Source organism: Myotis lucifugus, unplaced genomic scaffold (assembly GCF_000147115.1).
Source record: "Myotis lucifugus unplaced genomic scaffold, Myoluc2.0 scaffold_198, whole genome shotgun sequence".
NCBI lineage: Eukaryota > Metazoa > Chordata > Mammalia > Chiroptera > Vespertilionidae > Myotis > Myotis lucifugus.
In genome coordinates, this window is record NW_005871246.1 from 897,022 (window position 1) to 914,993 (window position 17,972).

At 45.8% G+C, this 17,972-nt stretch overlaps 1 protein-coding gene across 13 annotated transcripts in view; it reads right to left on the bottom strand.

Annotated features, from left to right (window-relative positions):
• Positions 1 to 16,452, bottom strand: part of KLHDC4 (kelch domain containing 4) — a 46,274-nt gene extending 29,822 nt beyond the window's left edge. For 4 of the 13 annotated variants that reach the window (XM_014463114.2, XM_023761050.1, XM_006097332.3 and 1 more), the window contains exons 1-5: positions 16,275 to 16,452; positions 13,408 to 13,499; positions 9,561 to 9,639; positions 8,851 to 8,949; positions 2,675 to 2,811 (exon numbers count right to left, since the gene is read on the bottom strand). In XM_014463114.2, coding sequence (XP_014318600.2) covers positions 2,675 to 2,811; positions 8,851 to 8,949; positions 9,561 to 9,639; positions 13,408 to 13,499; positions 16,275 to 16,373 — 506 coding nt within the window. In that variant the 5' untranslated portion in view covers positions 16,374 to 16,452. Of the gene's footprint in view, positions 1 to 2,674; positions 2,812 to 8,850; positions 8,950 to 9,555; positions 9,640 to 13,407; positions 13,500 to 14,961; positions 14,981 to 16,274 lie in introns of those variants that run through there. The other 9 variants (XM_023761051.1, XM_023761048.1, XM_023761047.1 and 6 more) reach the window with 8 other exon arrangements.
• Between the last annotated feature and the right edge of the window lie 1,520 nt (positions 16,453 to 17,972).

Genomic DNA, 17,972 nt, shown 5'->3' on the forward strand with positions numbered 1-17,972 from the left:
CCTAGCAGTGGGGAGTGGGCTTCTAGCTGACCCACTAGTTTGGTTTTCTCCACCATAGGTGTGACCAATCTCTTTCATGTCTTCCTTATTAGACCCTCACTGATACACCAATGGTTGCCAAAGGAAAGATGTTTGCAAACACTAGACACTAGCTGTTACGGGCTGAATGCTTGTGTCCTATCCCCTCCCCCACAGCCCCTACCAAAATTCATATGTTGAAGCCCTAACCCACAGTGTGATGGTATTTGGAGGTGGGGCCTTTGGGAGTAGTTTGGTTTAAATTAAATCATGTGGGTGGGGCCCGGGCTGGTGGGGCTCAGCGGTTAGAGAGTTGGCCTGGCCGGCACACCGAAAGATAGAGGGTTCGATTCCCAGTCAAGGGCATGTATCTGGGTTACAGGTTCGATCCCTGCCCTGGTTGGGCTGTGTGGCAGGCAGCCAATCAATGTTGTCTCTCTCACATCGATGTTTCTCTCTCTATCTCTCTCTCTCTCTCCCCTGAGCCCACATCACTCCCTCCCTTCCACTCTCTCTAAAGAGCAATGGGAAAACTCCTCTGGTGAGGATTAAAAAATCATGAGGGTGGAGCCACCATGATGGGACCTGGGCCTTTACAACAAGAGGAAGAAAGAACTCTCTTCACGAGCAAAAAGCAACCATGTGAGGACACAGTAAGAAGACAGCTGATGTGTTTCTCTCACATCAATGTTTCCCTCTGTCTTTCCCTCTCTCTTCCACTCTCTCTGAAAAATCAATGGAAAAATATCCTCGGGTGAGGATTAAAAAAAAAAAATTCCACATTTTAATTACAATGAACAAGTATTCAAGTAATGAGAGACGTGTTTATCAGAGACAATTTCAGATTTAAGACAGATGCCTCAAAGGTTGCGTAAGCATAATTGAGCCAACAGCACCAGGAGGCAGCTGGAATCCTGCACTGAGCCGAGGGTGGCTATCTCTGGCTGGCTGGGAGACAGCGGCCACAGCAAGCTGTTCAAAGAGCACTCCCCAAGTGACCACATGTCAATAGTGCCTCCCTGCTTCTTTGGAACAAGCACACATAATATATGTTATAGAACCAGAAAAGGCTGAAGGACACGAGAAACTGTGCACAAAATAGCTTAGAACATCCCTGCAGGAACACCCTACAGATGTGCCATCGTCAACACTAGCCCCAGCTGAGTAGCTATAGGACTTGTATGTATTCTTTCATGGAGAGGTTTATTATCCTTCAACCATAAATTTGGACAAATAGCAACCATGCGGCTGGCATAAATGCAATGAAAATATCAACAATCAATTCAACAATGAACAAACAAGCACATAAAATTGGGTTTCAAAAAAATAATTGGAGCAAAATAAGACAACACAGATTGCGAGCTCTGGGCCTAAATACTTTTTAAATTATGGGGAAAATGACTAACTTTCAATATATACATAATGAAACCAATTTTAATATGAAAATACTTTCCTGACTGCTGTGCCTACTAAGATAATGAAGCTTTCCCTAAACAAGTAAGAGAAAGGGAAATGAAGTCAGTAACTGGTAATACACACCAAGGCTCTTTCTGGTTCCGATTTGATTCAGGATCGCCACTGGGCCCTTCTCCAGCAAGTTAGCCCGGCGTGGGGACTCTGCTTACACTTTCCACTTGCACAAGGGACATTCTACATAGTTGGTTCCACTCCAGGCCTGAAGCCAATAGATTAGATCTCCACAGCCTGGCATTGTGGTCTCCTTAAGAGGCTCATCATCAAACAAGCAAGCACACCCCCCCAGGGAGGCAGGCTTCCCTCTTATGAAAGTCCCAGGACCTGAAGACACTTTGCACCACTACTGAATTCCGCAGTGCGGCTGCCTTCTCCACTGAAGGGAAGAAACCCTGGTTGCTGAGTTAGCAGTGAAGAGAAGGCACCCTGTACCAGGTGCACACAGCCCAGCAAGCAGGCATGCGCACCCCAGGAGAATGAAGCCAACTCTTTCAATCTGTCACTCTCCTAGGTTTTTTCCTGTAAATAATGTATATGTATACAAATAATGTATACAGACAAAGTCTGTCTCTTCAGAGTCAGGTGTGCAGCACTGACCACTAACACTAGTGGTGAAGTGCAGTGGTAAATGTGACAACACATTTACCAAAAGATGCGGAAATCAGGCTCCAGTGATGGCTGAGCCTAGTTTATTGAAGAGCAATATAAAGGCTTTCCCATCCATCATCTTACTGGCTCCACTGTTTCTATGTCAACTAGACCTATTAAGAGCACTCCCTTTAGTATACCACAGCTCCATCCAGCAAACTGAAACCCAAAGTGCCTTTAAGGAGATAAACAGATGGCCCAGGAGAACTGCATAAAATATGATCAATGTAACGCAGACAAGGGAGGAACAAGAAAATAAGCCTGAATGCAGCGCTGCTCCTAGCGACCCTGGCAACACCTTCAACAAAGCCCAGTGTCAGGCAGCAGTGGCCAAGCAGGGCTTCTCAGCGAAGGGTGGAGAAAACTCAAGCTCTTTCCTTTCTGCAGTTACCCGCGAAGCTGGTCCCTCAGGCTCTGCAAGGGTGCTCCTCAAAGCCCTGGAATTCTACAACATCTGATTCCATCACTGTGAACCAAGCATGCTAGCATGGACAGGAGGCAGGCCCAGATGTCGACTCATGACCCAGAGCCTTACCTGACTTGCTCCCAGGTCCTGGTGGCTAAATGCAGAACCCAGAGATCCTTGTAGTGGTAAAACTGCTCTCCGTCAGGAGAAGCAAACTCCCCTCCAAAGATCCACAGCTGCCCACCACCTTGAGGCACCACCACAGCCTGTGAAAAGAAAGGTGGCAGGTCAGAGCAAAGCAGCACAGCTCTTGGCTGGCTCCACGGGTGCAGCCCAGGTTCTGCACCATCCGCCAGAATACAGCACGTGGTAGTCCTGGCCAGCACCCACACTTCTGCCTTTGAGGGAAATTCCTGAAAAATCCCTCATCAACAAATCCTCCAAAGTCAAAATCTAATAAACTTTCAGGCACTCCTAGGTTGCAAAACTAACATCCACTTATGTTTAGACAACCCACATCCCATTAGAATGGACACAATTATGTCAAAAGTTAACATCTATATATATATATAAAAGGTTAATATGCAAAGTGTCCCCTTGGGAGTTTGATTGGGAGACCGGGAGTTCGATCTCTTGCTATGACTTGGCACAGAACAAAGGGAGGCCCCGGCCGGCAGCCAGAAGGCCCTGATCGGGATAGAGCAACCTGTACCACACTAGCCCTCCCACTATAAACAAGGAGAAAACTGAACAAAATCTATAAAGGAACTAGAATCAGACAACAGGAAGTGTACAACTGTGACCCTAAGGACAGTAAAAAGAAAGGTGAGCCCTGTGACTCTGAAGGAAGTCTCTGCACCCTGGTGTAGGGAAAGGAGCCCAACAGGACAGGTGATCTTGTTGAGCTGAGGAGACAACGGTCAGAGTTTAGGGATACTGAGGTAGCTGGAATTTGCAAGCAGAGTATTGGAGAGAGAGCACCCTAAAAATCCATGTGGGTGCCCTGGAGTCTTTGAGCACTAAGCTGCACATATGCAGGAGAGACTGGGAAAAGAATCACCACTGTGAGCCTGAAAGCTTGAAAATGATCTGCACTTACTCGGGACTTGGAGACAGGCAATTTCCAACCAGACATAGTTAAAGATGTCACTGAACTCCCAGGGCACTCAGTAGCGATCCCAGAAAAGATATACCCTAGGACTAAGCCATCTCTAAATAAAGTTTCAAAAGGATCACAATGATCTGCAAGTGACTTAACCACCTGCCAAAACAAAACTCATGCAACAGATGAAAACAAAATCCAGACAGTCAACAGGCAGCATTCACAAAGTCCTGTATCTAACTACACAATTCTAGCAGGGAAATGTGACTGATACCAAGGAAAAAGGTCAGTCTATAGGAAGAGATCCAGAAATAACACAGATGAGAAAATCAGCAGACAAGGACTTGAAAAGAGTTATAAACATGTCTAAAGATTTAAAGGAAAACAAGAACATAATAAACAGACATGGAAACAATAATTAAGAACCAAATAAGTTCTAGAGCTGAAATACCATAAAGTAAATAACTCACAAGTTCTCAGCATATCCACTTACCTTGAAGGACAATAAAAACTACCAAAATGAAATGAGAAAAAAGACTGAGGGTGGGGGTTGGCGGGGGGTGGGGGGGAAAGACAAGACAGACTCATTGCCCTGTTGGATAATATTAAATAGTCTAACACACATATAATTTAGACTTCAAGAAAATCACAAAGATACATCAAAATCAAATTGCTGCTGCCCAACCAGTGTGGCCCAGTGGTTGACCGTCAACCTATGAACCAGGAGGTCATGGTTTGATTCCCAGTCAGGGCACATGCCCTTGGTTACAGGCTCGATCCCCAATAGGGGGTGTGCAGGAGGTAGGAGATCAATGCTTCTCTCTCATCACTGATGTTTCTATCTCTCTCTCTGAAATCAATAAAAATATATTTTAAAAAAATAAAATAGCTGTAAAACCAAAGATAAAATCTTTTAAGCTGCCATAGAAGGGAAAAATGACAGACTGAATACAGAAAAATTAAGATAAGAATGATGATTGGCCTCTCCTTAGAACACTATAAGCCAGAAAACAGAACATCTTTCAAGTGCTAAAAGAAAACAGCTGTCAACCTAGGATGCCGCATCTAGCAAAAATATATGAAATATAAACTGAAGACATTTTATCTTAAGAAAAAAGCTGAAAAAAATTTGTTGCCAGTAGATCTGCACTTCAAGATATGATAAATGAAGTTTTAGGCTGAACAAAAAACATTCCTACACAAAAACATAGATCTAAACAAGGAATGAAGTGTGCTGAAAATGGTAAATTTGTAAATCAATATAAGATAGTTTTCTTTCTTTAAAGTTTCTTTAAATAATAACTGTCTAAAGCAAAAATAATAACATTGCATCACTGTGAGGCTTCTAATATATATGGTAATAAAATATATGAGAACAACAGCATAAGGAATGTCTTAGAGTGTTTACCTTGAAAAAAGTCAAAGCATTTCAACAAAATTACTTCTTATAATGTCCTTGTAAGATAAGAATTCTTCTGCATATAGAAGTGATAACTGAGGTGTGAGCTGGCCTACATCAGCTCTCCAAAAGGAAGCTGGCTGGACTCTAGAAAGAAACGAAGTCACTGGCTGGACTGAGATAGAAGCAGACCTTTCCTCTACTCACTGCTCACTCCCCTTTGCACTGTCAAACTTACAGAAAGAATTTCTAGCCCCAGGCTCTCTTACGGGAGATTAATTTATGTATTTTGGAAAGAAAGCTATAAAAATAAAACACCTTTAAATATATATATTCATGCACAAATACACATAGTGGTTTTGTGATAACTGTTTAAACTGACACAACCAACATTCTCTCTCTGGATCTAACACAGGCAAAGCACCACCCAGTGACCAAGTGAACAACGTAGGACAGCACTGCTCCAGGACAAGGCAAAGCCATCCTCTCTAGCATCTTCTGTCCTATTTGTCCTATGAGGCTATTTGCTTCCCAAGCATTTGGGCTTGTTGTCAAAACTGGAATAAAATCATGTCTGAAAAGCTTTAAGATAACATAACACTCTCCCTCCAAAGGCAAAAAAAAAAAGCCCAATGGAGTCCAAAATAACACAGAGACTTGAATGGATTCTAATATCAGCCACACGGTTCAGCTTTGTGAAAGCAGTTCTAAAAACATGCAACACCATCAGGACCAAAGAAAACACATAATATGGGACATCATAGGAAATGGCAAATTTGTCTTTTTTTGTACCTATGTCCCAGCCCTAGAATGGTGCCTTACATGTAAAAGATACTCAGTATTTCCTGAGTGAAAAAATCTAGGAGTCTTGCAATGCCTGCTCAGATGGAACGTAATGAAGCTATTATTTAGTTGGAAGTTAACACTTGCAGCAGTTCAACTTAATACTGTTGGTGGAATTCCACTTATTTCACGAATAAACATTTTGTATATAATAACTTTTCTCCATAAACTACTTACTGCTTATTAATGCACAAAGGCCAATAAGAACACAGGTGACATTTTTTATTAACCCACTAGAGGCCCGGTGCACGAATTTGTGCACTGGTGGGGGCCCTCAGCCTGGCCTGCGGGATCAGGCCGAAACCGGCTCTCTGACATCCCCAAGGGGTCCCGGATTGCAAGAGGGCACAGGCCAGGCCGAGGGACCCCACCGGTGCACGATCAGGGCCGGGGAGGGACACAGGAGGTTGGCCAGCTGGGGAGGGACTGTGGGAAGGCTCCAGAGTGTGTATGGCCCATCTCACTCAGTCCTGATCAGCCGGACCCCAGCAGTAAGCTAACCCACCAGTCGTAGCATCTTCCCCCGGGTGGTCAGTGCACATCATAGTGACTGGTCGACAGGTCAACTATCTGCCCCCTGGTGGTCGTCAGTGCATGTCATAGTGAGTGGTTGAGCGGCCTTAGCCTATCATTAGCATATTATGCTTTTGATTGGTTGAACGGCCGACTGGCCGACCTGACACTTAGCATATTAGGCTTTTATTAATAGGACTAGAGGGCCGGTACATGAAATTCGTGCACAGGGGGGGATGGGGAGAGTGGGTTCCCTCAGCCCGGCCTGCACCCACTCCAATCCGCAACCCCTCTCACAATCAGGCACCACTGGCTCCTAATCACTCACCTGCCTGCCTGTCTGATTGCCCCAACCCCTCTGCCTGCCTGCCTGATCACCCCTAACTGCCTCTGCCTGCCTGCCTGATCGCCACTAACCTCTCTGCCTGCCGGCCTGATCACCCCTAACTGCCTCTGCCTGCCTGATTGCCCCTAACTACCCTCCCCTGCTAGCCTGATCGAGCCCCCAATTGCCCTCCCCTGCCGTCCTGATCTCGCCCACAACTGCCCTCCCCTGCCAGCCTGGTTGCCTCCAAATGCCCTCCCCTGCCAGCCTGATCTCGCCCTCAACTGCCCTCCTCTGTCAGCCAATTTGGTTCTGATTGGTCAGTTTCTATGCCAGTCAGTGTCTCTAGGCCTATCAACGGGGCCTGATCAGAAAGGTGGGGCTGATCAGCAGCCCCAGTGGAGGCCTGGAGGCCTGGAGAGAAATGAAGGCGCAGCTGTTGGCCAGGCCAGGAGAGAAAGAGAGGAAGGTTCTGATCAACAGCTGCCACAGAGGCTATGGATCAGATCCTGCCTCTCTCTCTGCAGGTCTCTCTCCGGACCTGATCTGCAGCCCCCTAGGCCAGTGATGGCGAACCTTTTGAGCTTGGTGTATCAACATTTTGAAAAACCCTAACTTAACTCTGGTGCTGTGTCACATATAGAAATTTTTTGATATTTGCAATCATAGTAAAACCAAGACTTATATTTGTGATATTTATTTTATATATTTAAATGCCATTTAACAAAGAAAAATCAACCAAAAAAATGAGTTCGCGTGTCACCTCTGACACGTGTGTCATAGGTTCGCCATCACTGCCCTAGACTAATAAAGTCCTTATCAAGCATGCATATGGATTAGAGCCTGCTGAGCACCCTGCCAAAATACCTAAATTTAAAAATCTCAAAGAATTTCATGACTCTAATTCTTCAAGGACACAGTAACTGTTGATTAAAATAGAAAAGAAAATAAACAAAAAAGAAACCCCTAGCCTGCATTATGTGACATAGGCATGAAGCTTGACTGCTCCATTGAGACATCAGCTTTCTAAGGGCCCAGGAATCTGATGAGGCATCTGGGAGGATGGGGACTCAAGAGTGCTCACCACTGGGACAGGACAGGACTTAGTCCTTAGCTTTTCTGGGGCAGATCATTCACTCTTCAGAACTGGAGAGGGCTCTGGTAAACAAACTTGGAATTTATCAAAATCCATTTATTAATTAAAATCCAAGCTTACTAAATCTAATTTTTAAACCTGAAAGCAAGTGCCTTCCTCTTTTCCAGAAGATAAACCAGTCTAAATGCTTGCAAGCCTTCATGTGCACAAGATGCTCATGCAATTCAGGCAGACAGGTCCTCCTCCCACCCAATTTCAGAGCAGTAGGCTATTTCTGAGCACAAATCAGAAAAAGGAGAACCACATACACATGGTGGGCTCCTATGACCATCTTCCTCCACCCTGGAGCGGTGTCAGTCATTTAAATTGTTGGTGTTTGTTTGGTTCTGGGGTTTTTTTGGTGCCCCGACACTGTTCCAAGTACTGGGTTATAATAATGAACAAGACCAAGTGTCTGTCCTCATGTAACTTTATAGACACTGAAACCAGGACCCTTCCCTGATAGGTAACCAGCTCTGACAGAGCTCTCCTGGGGTAAGCAGAAACCAGCCAACATCTGGTTTAGCACTTCTCCTTCATTACCCTGTTTATGATTCATTCATTCTACAATAATTATTTTCCACGCAGCATTTACACCACTTTTTGGTCAGTTTTCTCGTTTTCATCTCTCTAGTCATCCGATCTTGGGCCTATAGGAGCCTCTTTCACTCAAACGGAAAAGGAGCAATTTGCCAACCATATGCCAGGCACCACACTCGGTATTTTTACCTAGATTATTTCATATGATCTTTGCACCACTTGGAGGAGCAGGTATTCATCTCCCTGTCTTACCAATGAAGACATTGACATGTGAAGAAGTTCAGAAACAAGCCCAAGTTAGAAAACAGCAAAGTGAGGACCATGTGCAAGACCAGTCTCTATACAAGGCTGCCTGTCATTTACCAATTCTAAAAGTCCCTAACAGAATCCTCAAAGTAAAGCCCCAACGGGAACAGAGGGAAGGCTAAAGGTTAGTACTGACACATACCTGGTGAGCACAGCGCCTCGGAGGTGGATTGGGGATTTCAACCTTGGTCCAGGTGTCCTTTCTGATGTTGTAGATATAGAGTTCATTATATAAAAACGTCTGCAGGAAGGAAGAGGAACTTTACTGACATGAATGATGCTTCCATGCAAGTGATAGTAAGTGGAAAGAAGGACCTATCGAGCCTGCCCTGGAAAATGTGTTTCCTAAAGCAATGTAAATCTTATCAATACAGGGCTGGTGCAGCTGGTCCCCTGCATCCTTTGGGATGATGACACAAAGTAAAACACCATCTGTCCACCATGCAGGGAAGGTAAACTTCATGCTTTGTAACTGTTTCACATACAACTCTGAAACACCAGTCTTTCTGGCCTGTTTAAAAATAAAAATTAGATCTAAAACTGATCAGTACTTTTCCAATTCAAAACAACTTTGGAAACCCATCATGAAGAAGAACAACATGGACAATCAACCTGAATGAGCAGAATGCTGGTCAACCTCAAGGCAGTAAAAAGAGTGACCCTAAAGGTCACAAAAGGATGCTGATAGCTTGTCAAGGACGTCACATGCCAGTCCTGACAGCTCAGGAGGCAGGACACGTGGGAGGGAGTTAAAGGACCAATGAGTATTTGATATCACTGTTTTAAATAAATTTTACTCCAAATGAGAATCATGGAAATTTGCAAAGGAAAGAAAAAAAATATATACTTTACTTTTTGGCCATTGAAATATTCACCTCCGAAAAGGATTAATTCATCTTTCTCAGGATGAGCAGAGAGAGAGGCATTTAACCTGCAAGACACAAAACCAGCAGATCAACACAAAGCCAAACCATTTGATGCCCAATCTGAGACCGTTCTCTTTTCCGGCAGAGTGCTTCATCAGGGATAAGTCTTTTCTAACTTTGGTGAAAGAGGAGCCTGCAGTTGAGAACAGAGCCAAGGTTCCACCCTTGAAAGCAGTCTCATCCATGACACTAATACCCAGGCTCCCTGTCCCAGGAGAGCTGGACCTGCACTACTCCCACAGCATCTGGCTCTCATCATCAGTAGTGACAAGTCCAGGTACTCCTACTTATGTGCCAAATTTCCCACAACTGTCTTATTTTAAGGGTCTATCCTCTTAATTCACAATCAAAACTGCTCTTAAAAGTCCAGTATTTAAGCATTTCAATATATATCCCAGACATCTTCCATCTAGAAAAAAATGGCAAGTAATTTTCTACTTATTTTACACATGAGGACAAAGGAATAGCTATAAGGAAATCATACATACATTCTGACCATTTCAGTGAAAAGTAATTGAAGTTGTAGTGAATCAGTGACTGGAAAATGCCTTTCCTTCAAAATCCCCTTGAGTGGTATACCCCAGATGAATCCTATCACACTAATGCCAAAAGACGCTTCTCAGGAAAAAACAAAAAAGTTTCAAGGTCAATTAAGTTGGGAAATCTGAAAACTCTATTTTTCTCTTGGGGATTTATTGTATACAGAAACACCTTACAGGCTGAGAAATTCTGCAGTGAAGAAACCAGTGTTAAAATAGTGCAGCTGCTGTGGCAAACAGTCTCTCAAAAGTTAAACAGACTTTTCCACTCCCAGGTATGTAGTCAAGAAAACTGAAAACAGTAACGTTCATTAGAGCATTAGTCACAATAGCCTCAAAGTGGAAACAACCCAAGCGTCCATCAATGGATGAATGGATAAAATGCCACCCATCCGCACATGGATACTGTTCAATCTTAAAAGAAATAATGTTCAGATTCATGATACAACATGGACAAACCTTGAGGACTTTATGCTTAGTGAAAAAAGCCAGTCACAAAAGGACAGATATTGTATCACTCCACTTAGATGAAATATTTAGAACAGGCAAATCGGAGGGACAGAAAGTAGGGTAGAGGTCACCAGGGATGAGGAGAGCAACTGCTTAAAGGGTATAGAGCAGGGGTCCTCAAACTACGGCCCGCGGGCCACATGCAAATACAAATATTGTATTTTTTCCCGTTTTGTTTTTTTACTTCAAAATAAGATATGTGCAGTGTGCATAGGAATTTGTTCATAGTTTTTTTTTTAAACTATAGTCCAGCCCTCCAACGGTCTGAGGGACAGTGAACTGGCCCCCTGTTTAAAAAGTTTGAGGACCCCTGGTATAGAGCTATTGGGACGATGAATATTTTTAGAAATATATGGTGGTGATGGCTGCATAGCATTGTGAATGTAAGTAATTCCACAGAATTGTTCAGTTAAAAATGGCTAAAATGGCAAATTCTATGTTATATATATTTTATCACAATAAAAAATATTTTCAAGAAAAGGAAACCAGCTTCCCAAAGTTCTTTGACCATACATCTTTTTTTTCACTTACCACATTAATTTTCTGTGGAAAAGTAACAAACACACTTGGGAGACAATTCAACTTAGGCACAGAGTACCTAAGTGTCACTGCTGTCCATGCCTGTCTACGCCCACTTTCTCCAAGTCACAGACACACTAGAGCAGCGGTCGCCAATCTTTCAGACCTCAGGGACCAGCAGTGGTCCAAGGACCACTGCGCTCGAGCACTGAGGCAGCTGTGCACCATATCCTTATTTCCCCATTAAATTACAACTCAGCCAATACTTGGGAGATATACTAGTACACACTTACAAAACTTGGTCATTTTCATGGTTTTCTTACCATAATATGATGGAGAGATAGGAGGTGAGAAGTGACTAAGGTTACCAACCAAAAGGTCTTAATCTCATACCTCAGCTCCATCAACTGTAAGGGAGCATTCCCAGCTGACCCAGAGAATCACCAACCTTTCAAATTATATCCTGACATTAAACCTGGCTTTTGGGGCACCATTACTTTAGAAAAGTTCTAAAATATCACCCAAGCCCCGACTGGTTTGGCTCAGTGGCTAGAGCAGGGGTGGGCAAACTTTTTGACTCGAGGGCCACAATGGGTTCTTAAACTGGACTGGAGGGCCGGAACAAAAGCATGGATGGAGTGTTTGTGTGAACTAATATAAATTCAAAGTAAACATCATTACATAAAAGGGTACGGTCTTTTTTTGTTTAGTTTTATTCATTTCAAATGGGCCGGATCCGGCCCTCGGGCCGTAGTTTGCCCATGGCTGGGCTAGAGCGTCGGCCTGCGGACTGAAGGGTCCCAGGTTCGCTTCCAGTCAAGGGCATGTACCTTGGTTGCGGGCACATCCCCAGTAGGGGGTGTGCAGGAGGCGGCTGATCGATGTTTCTCTCTCATCGATGTTTCTGACTCTCTATCCCTCTCCCTTCCTCTCTGTAAAAAATCAATAAAATATATTTTAAAAAATAAATAAATAAATGAATGAATAAAATGTCACCCCAAAATAATCAATACACAAGTGGCTTCCCTCACGGGTGTTGTACATATGAAGCCTTAAAGATCTCAAGGATTTGTTTACTTCAACAAGTCAAATGAAAAGTACATCTACCACAAGTGGAACTGTTTGGCCCCAACGATAACATGCTGAACAAAGGGGAAAATAAAACAAGATTCCTAATGAAACTTATTAAATGAAGAACAGGAAGGACTTCCAACTCTGGGAGCTGCTGTGTCAGGTTGTTTGGCTCAGGGGCTAATCAAGTCGCCAACCCCAGCCCTCTAACAGGTGATAATTAAATCTGGGTCCCATGTCATCGGAATTCGGTGGCAGAGCCATCACCTGCACCTCACTGAAGAGACGGCAGCACTATAACCACCTCCCTTCCTGAAGTGCTGGGCCCCAGGCCTCCATTCAGGCTGACAACAGCTCTAGGGAGACTAATCTGAGGGCAATGAAGCAAATCATTTCTCAAACAGTCCCAGATGCTTGTGAAGTTAACATGCTTCCCTTCTCTGAAGGACACGGTATCTATCTCATTATCAGGGTCACTTGGCCTTCTCTCACTCAGTGCATTCTGTATCATGCCTCTGCACTGCTGGCACATATAAAAATCACAGAGCCCAAAACCAAATTACAAAACAACTGGAATTCAGAAGACAAGAAGAACTGACGCAGAGGAGTAAGAAGTCAGATGAAAACCAAAACCTGTTCATTTCCGCTCCTCCCACAAGTGTTTGAAATCCTACAAAAAACTTTGAAATTTTCACATAATTTACAAATTCATTTAAAATGGCTTATACACAATTTATATTTAATAATCACATTTTTCACTATAATTTAAAAGCAATACAAATGAACACAGCTAAAAGCTTTTGTGATTTTAAGTTTTCCACCCATGATAGGAAATTTTAGAATAGCTTAAGAGCCAAAGAAAAGCTCATTAGGACAACACTTCAGTCCACAAATTGTTACCAGTTGGGTAAGCAGGCTGAGACCTCAACTGTCCCATGTTTCTGCATGACGAGAGCTAAATAGCCTCATGCCATTCTTCAGAAGAAGTGAAAAAATGTTTTGTGGGGGCTAATCAGAACAGGTTTTAATGAGGAAAATGTCCCAAGTGCCTGGCTGTTCATGATGACATGCTGCCTATATAAAGCGGTTTCCAATGTACATAAGAAAACTATACTGAGAGTCCTGCTCACTTACCTTGGTGAAGGGGGAGAGCAGGGCGTCTCCACGATCTGAGTCTTTTTGGCATCTAGTGTCTGGAAATGGGCTATGAGAGCTTCAAGGTCTTCCTAAAGGCAGACAAGCAGTCACATGTGAGATGTTTCTTAAACCCTACTATGGGGTCAGAGGCCTGGGTCAGCTACCCACTGTCCACAGACTTACAGGTAGTTTTCTTGGGAATGTGGATGCTTGCACATATCATCTAATTCCAAACCTTCACACTCCTCATGAAGGGCCTGCCCCTTAGACAAGCCCACCCAGAGTTCACACCAGCATCTTCAACCACCTCTCAGAAACCCAACCCTGAGCACCCCACTGCTTTGCTGTTTGCACAGCAATGTCTGATATAAGAATTCTTGCTCATTTATTTTTAATTTTCTGTTTCCATCTCCCTCCCACCAAAACAATAAGAGCTCCAAGCAAGCAAGACTTGTCAGTCTGCTTAAACCAGAGCCTACATCTGTGGGCTCGGCAACTATGGGCTGCAGCCACTCTGTGTAAGAGGGCCTCTATTTTACATCTGCAGACAGGATTTAAGATTTACCTGTCCAGCTGGGTGGCACTTGAACCTGATCTTCCTACCCCCAGTGCAGTGCCTAGTTCCCTGTATAAACCTCCCCCCAGACCCTGAAAGGTGATGCATGCTTTGTGTCATGAGGAAAGTGCCCTTCTATCCTTATTCTCTTCCTGGAAGCTCACTCCCCCACTTTGCTCATGCTGAAACCTGGGATATGTCCCTGCCTTCCTTTCTACCCACCCCCCCAAATACACGCACCCACAGCCCTCTTTCCGTGGTTCCACATTTCACACTGAAGGCAGGTTAGATGTCCCTCCTGCATCTACAGACACTTTCAGACCATTCTTCCTTCTTCTCCAGCCTCATTTCCCACACCACCTCCTCCCTCCAAGCTTCACTGGCTTCCTCTCAGTCCCTTTAATCATTCCCTTGGCCTAAACACCACCAGCACTACCCCCACCTTCCCCCCAGTGTACCACCTTCACCTCCCCAAAATAGCCACTATCTGGAACTGGGTACTCATTACTCTGCAGCATTTCTTCACACTTTTATTACATGTTATGTATCCCTAAGATATATATACAGCAGGTCCTCAAATAACATCATTTCATGATAACGTTGATGAGATGCCATAGGCATTTAATTCTTCTTTATACCAATTAGCACAGAGTAAAGCTGGTTTCTGTACACAGCCAGACTTTAGAGATATTGCAGGTTCCGTTTCAGGCCACACAGTAAAGCAAGTATCGCAACAAAGAAAGTCGTAATCTTTTTGCAGGTGGAGGGTCTTACCTTTAATTTGTAAAAACACAACATCTGTGAAGCGCAATAACATACAATAAAACAGGGTATGCCTGTATGTCTTTTGCTTACACACAGAACCTATGAACAATGTTTAAGTGAGGACTTGCTGTTGTTTTCATTTTTCAGCCCCACCTAAGTGTTGTCATACTGTATAATTCTCTTGCAACTTGCTCTTTTACTAAATAGCTTGATACACTGAATCCACTCACTTTCATTGTGGCAGACGTAGCACACCATCACATCTTCTCTATCCAGCCTGTTGAATGAACATCTGAGCCAATTCCATTTTTTGGTTTATATAAACAATACTACTATGGCCATTCCTGTGCTTGTGTAGTTGGGGGAAGTTTTTCCAAGGGAAACCTTTAGGTGTGTAATTACTAGGCTGTAGCTTCCACTTGTCTAGATATTGACAAAGTAGGGTCCAAAGTGGCTCTGCCAGTGTTCACCCTCTCAGCAGTCTATGGAGGCATCCACTATCCTGCTGCTTCTATGTGGGTAGTTAGTTCACCTAACCGCTGTCCCGCTGACCAACATGTCCTTAATGCCAAACATGCTGCATTAGGTGCTCAAGACAAATTACCGAACGACTGGAATTTTACAGAAAGACCTGAAAGGAGAAGGGACCACTGGAGTCACAATTAGTTCAGAGCTCCTGATCTAGTGTCATCCACCTCGGAAATGATCTTCCTAAAAGCGGGTAAGGCGGGAGGAAGGAGCGGCTGGAATGCGGAGCAGCAGGTGTGGAGGTGCAAACTGGCACTGACGCCCACCATCACGCAAGGAGGACAGGCGTTCCCGCCGGAGTGTCTGGTTGAGAGCACAGGTTTGGTTACTCTACTCGTTAAGAGCACAGGCTCTGCCTCCCGGGGACCCATTTCAGACTCCCTCTTGCCACCTCACAGCGGGGTGACCCACAGCGGTGTACTCCGATTTCCTGCCAGCTGGGGGTGCCAAAGCTACCTACTTCCCTGGGCTGTGAGGATTAAAATCCCGAGAGCACAGTGCCTGGCACACAGCACACACTCATGAACCGTTACAAACTGCCCCAGGTTAGGGAGCCGGAGGACCACAGCCAACAGGAAGCCGAACGCTCAGCTCTGAGTGCAGCCCCGTTCCATTTGCAACCCCTGCTGGGAGGAGTGAGAGTGAGAGAGCAGGGAAAGCAGAGAACGTGAGAGGGGACGAGGGACTGAGAGGGACGAGAGCGCTGGTTACCGGCAACCGCTATGGGATGCCCGTTTCACACGCTCCGCGGACGCTCAGGGAGCAGGGCTGCTGTGAGAATTACTTTTGTAAAGACGAGGCGCGAGGCGCAGAAGTTCAGCCCTTGCCCCGCCCCTCGCCCCCCATCACGCCCCTGGCAGAGGCGCGCCGCCGGGTCCTCCCACACTAACAACCGGCCCCTCCAGCTCCCAGCCGAGGGAAACCCGGCGACGCCAGCCACGCAGGACCGAGGCAGCCAGCGCGGGCGCAGGAGCAGCGCGCACGAGGGCCGGGCCCGTCCCGCCGACCCGCTCACCTCCTCCTTCCGCGAGCGCTTGGACACCTTCTTCTCCATTTTGGCGGCCGTCTTCTCCGCCCCGCGGCCCTTCTTCTCTTTCTTGCCCTTCTTGCCCATCGTGCCGGTCCGAGGCGGCCCCGGGACACCGAGGCTGGTGTCAAGCAGCGCGCGGCGTGCGGCGCGCCGGAAGTACGTGTTCATGGGCCGGCGCGCGGAAGTGCGTCACTTCGGGAATGCGGGCTGGGTCTCCGCGGCTTTATTTCACAATCTATGGAAATGAGCAGAGGGCCTCCGGCACGGGCTGGCTCCGCCCCGAAGTACCGGGCTGCGCCGGCTGCCCTCCCCCTGCATCCTTGCCTTGAGGGCTGGCTTTCAAGTTTACTGCATCTGGCACATTGCTTAGCCCTGTGTAGAGTGACCCAATTAGTGACTTGTAAGGAAGCGACATTTCTTCTACGTGGGACCCTTTTGGAAATGAAATGATGGTTGTGGCTTCAACCCCAGAAAGCGGTGCGTGCACTTACAAGGATTTACAGATGCTAAGTGAAGACAATCCTTTTTCCCAAACAAAACGCCCCAGTACTGTTAGGTGCTGAGGATATTTTGCTCATCAATAAAAACACAACCCTGCCCTAGCCATTTTGACTTAGTGGATACTGCATTGGTCTGCAGACTGAAGGGTCCCAGGTTCGATTCCTGGTCAGGTCAGGGCACATGCCAGGGTTGCCATCCCCAGTCGGGGGGCTTGCAGGAGGCAGCCAATGATTCTCATCATTGATGTCTCTCTCTCTCTCTCTCTCTCTCTCTCTCTCTCTCTCTCTCTCTCTCTCTCCCCCTCTCCCTTCCTCTTGAAATCAATAAAAATATATTTTAAAAGAAAGAAAAATACAACCCTGCCATTCGGCTTTCTACATGACTTTCCTCAAATGTCCTGTGTTAGAGGACTTGTTTCTTCATTGGTAGAGTAGGACTAATCACACCTCCCCTCCAAGGGTAGTTAGTTTATCAAGCCTGAGGAACTAGAACTGCCCCCTAGGACACTTTAGTATTTTATTCAAATCTTCTATTTATATAAAAGCCTAAGCAACCGGTCATTATGATGCGCACTGACCACCAGGGTGCAGACATTCAACACAGGAGCTTACCCATGGTGGTCAGTGCACTCCCAAAGCGGGAGCACCGCTCAGCTGACAGACGGGTGCCAGACGCAGGGCTCATGGCTGGCCACCACAGCCCAGAGACCACAGTGTAGTGGCAGCAAGCCTACTGAGCGGGGGCAGCAGCAGGCAGAGCGGGGCCAGGATGAGCAGGAGTGGCATCCAGGAGCGGCAGGCGGTGTTGGATTGCCGGTTTCAGCCTGATCCCCGCAGGCCACGATGAGGGATGCCACTGGTGCACGAATTCATGCACCAGGCCTCTAGTATATATAATATATCATAAAAGGCCTGTGGTCGTGATGCTGTTATGATCACCAGGAGGTGCATGGAGCACACGGGTGGGCGGAGACTTGACTCTGGGTCCCGTGGCTCAGCGGGACTTGACTCTGGGTCCCACGGTGCAGCAGGACCTCCCGCCTCCCTCCCGCAGGCGCACCATGGCTCCTGCCTCCCTCCCACAGAAGCAGCACGGCTCCCGCTGGCTCCCGCTGGCTCCCGCAGCTCCCGCAGTGGCAGCCTACTGTGCACATTTCACACACTGGGCCACTAGCCTATACTA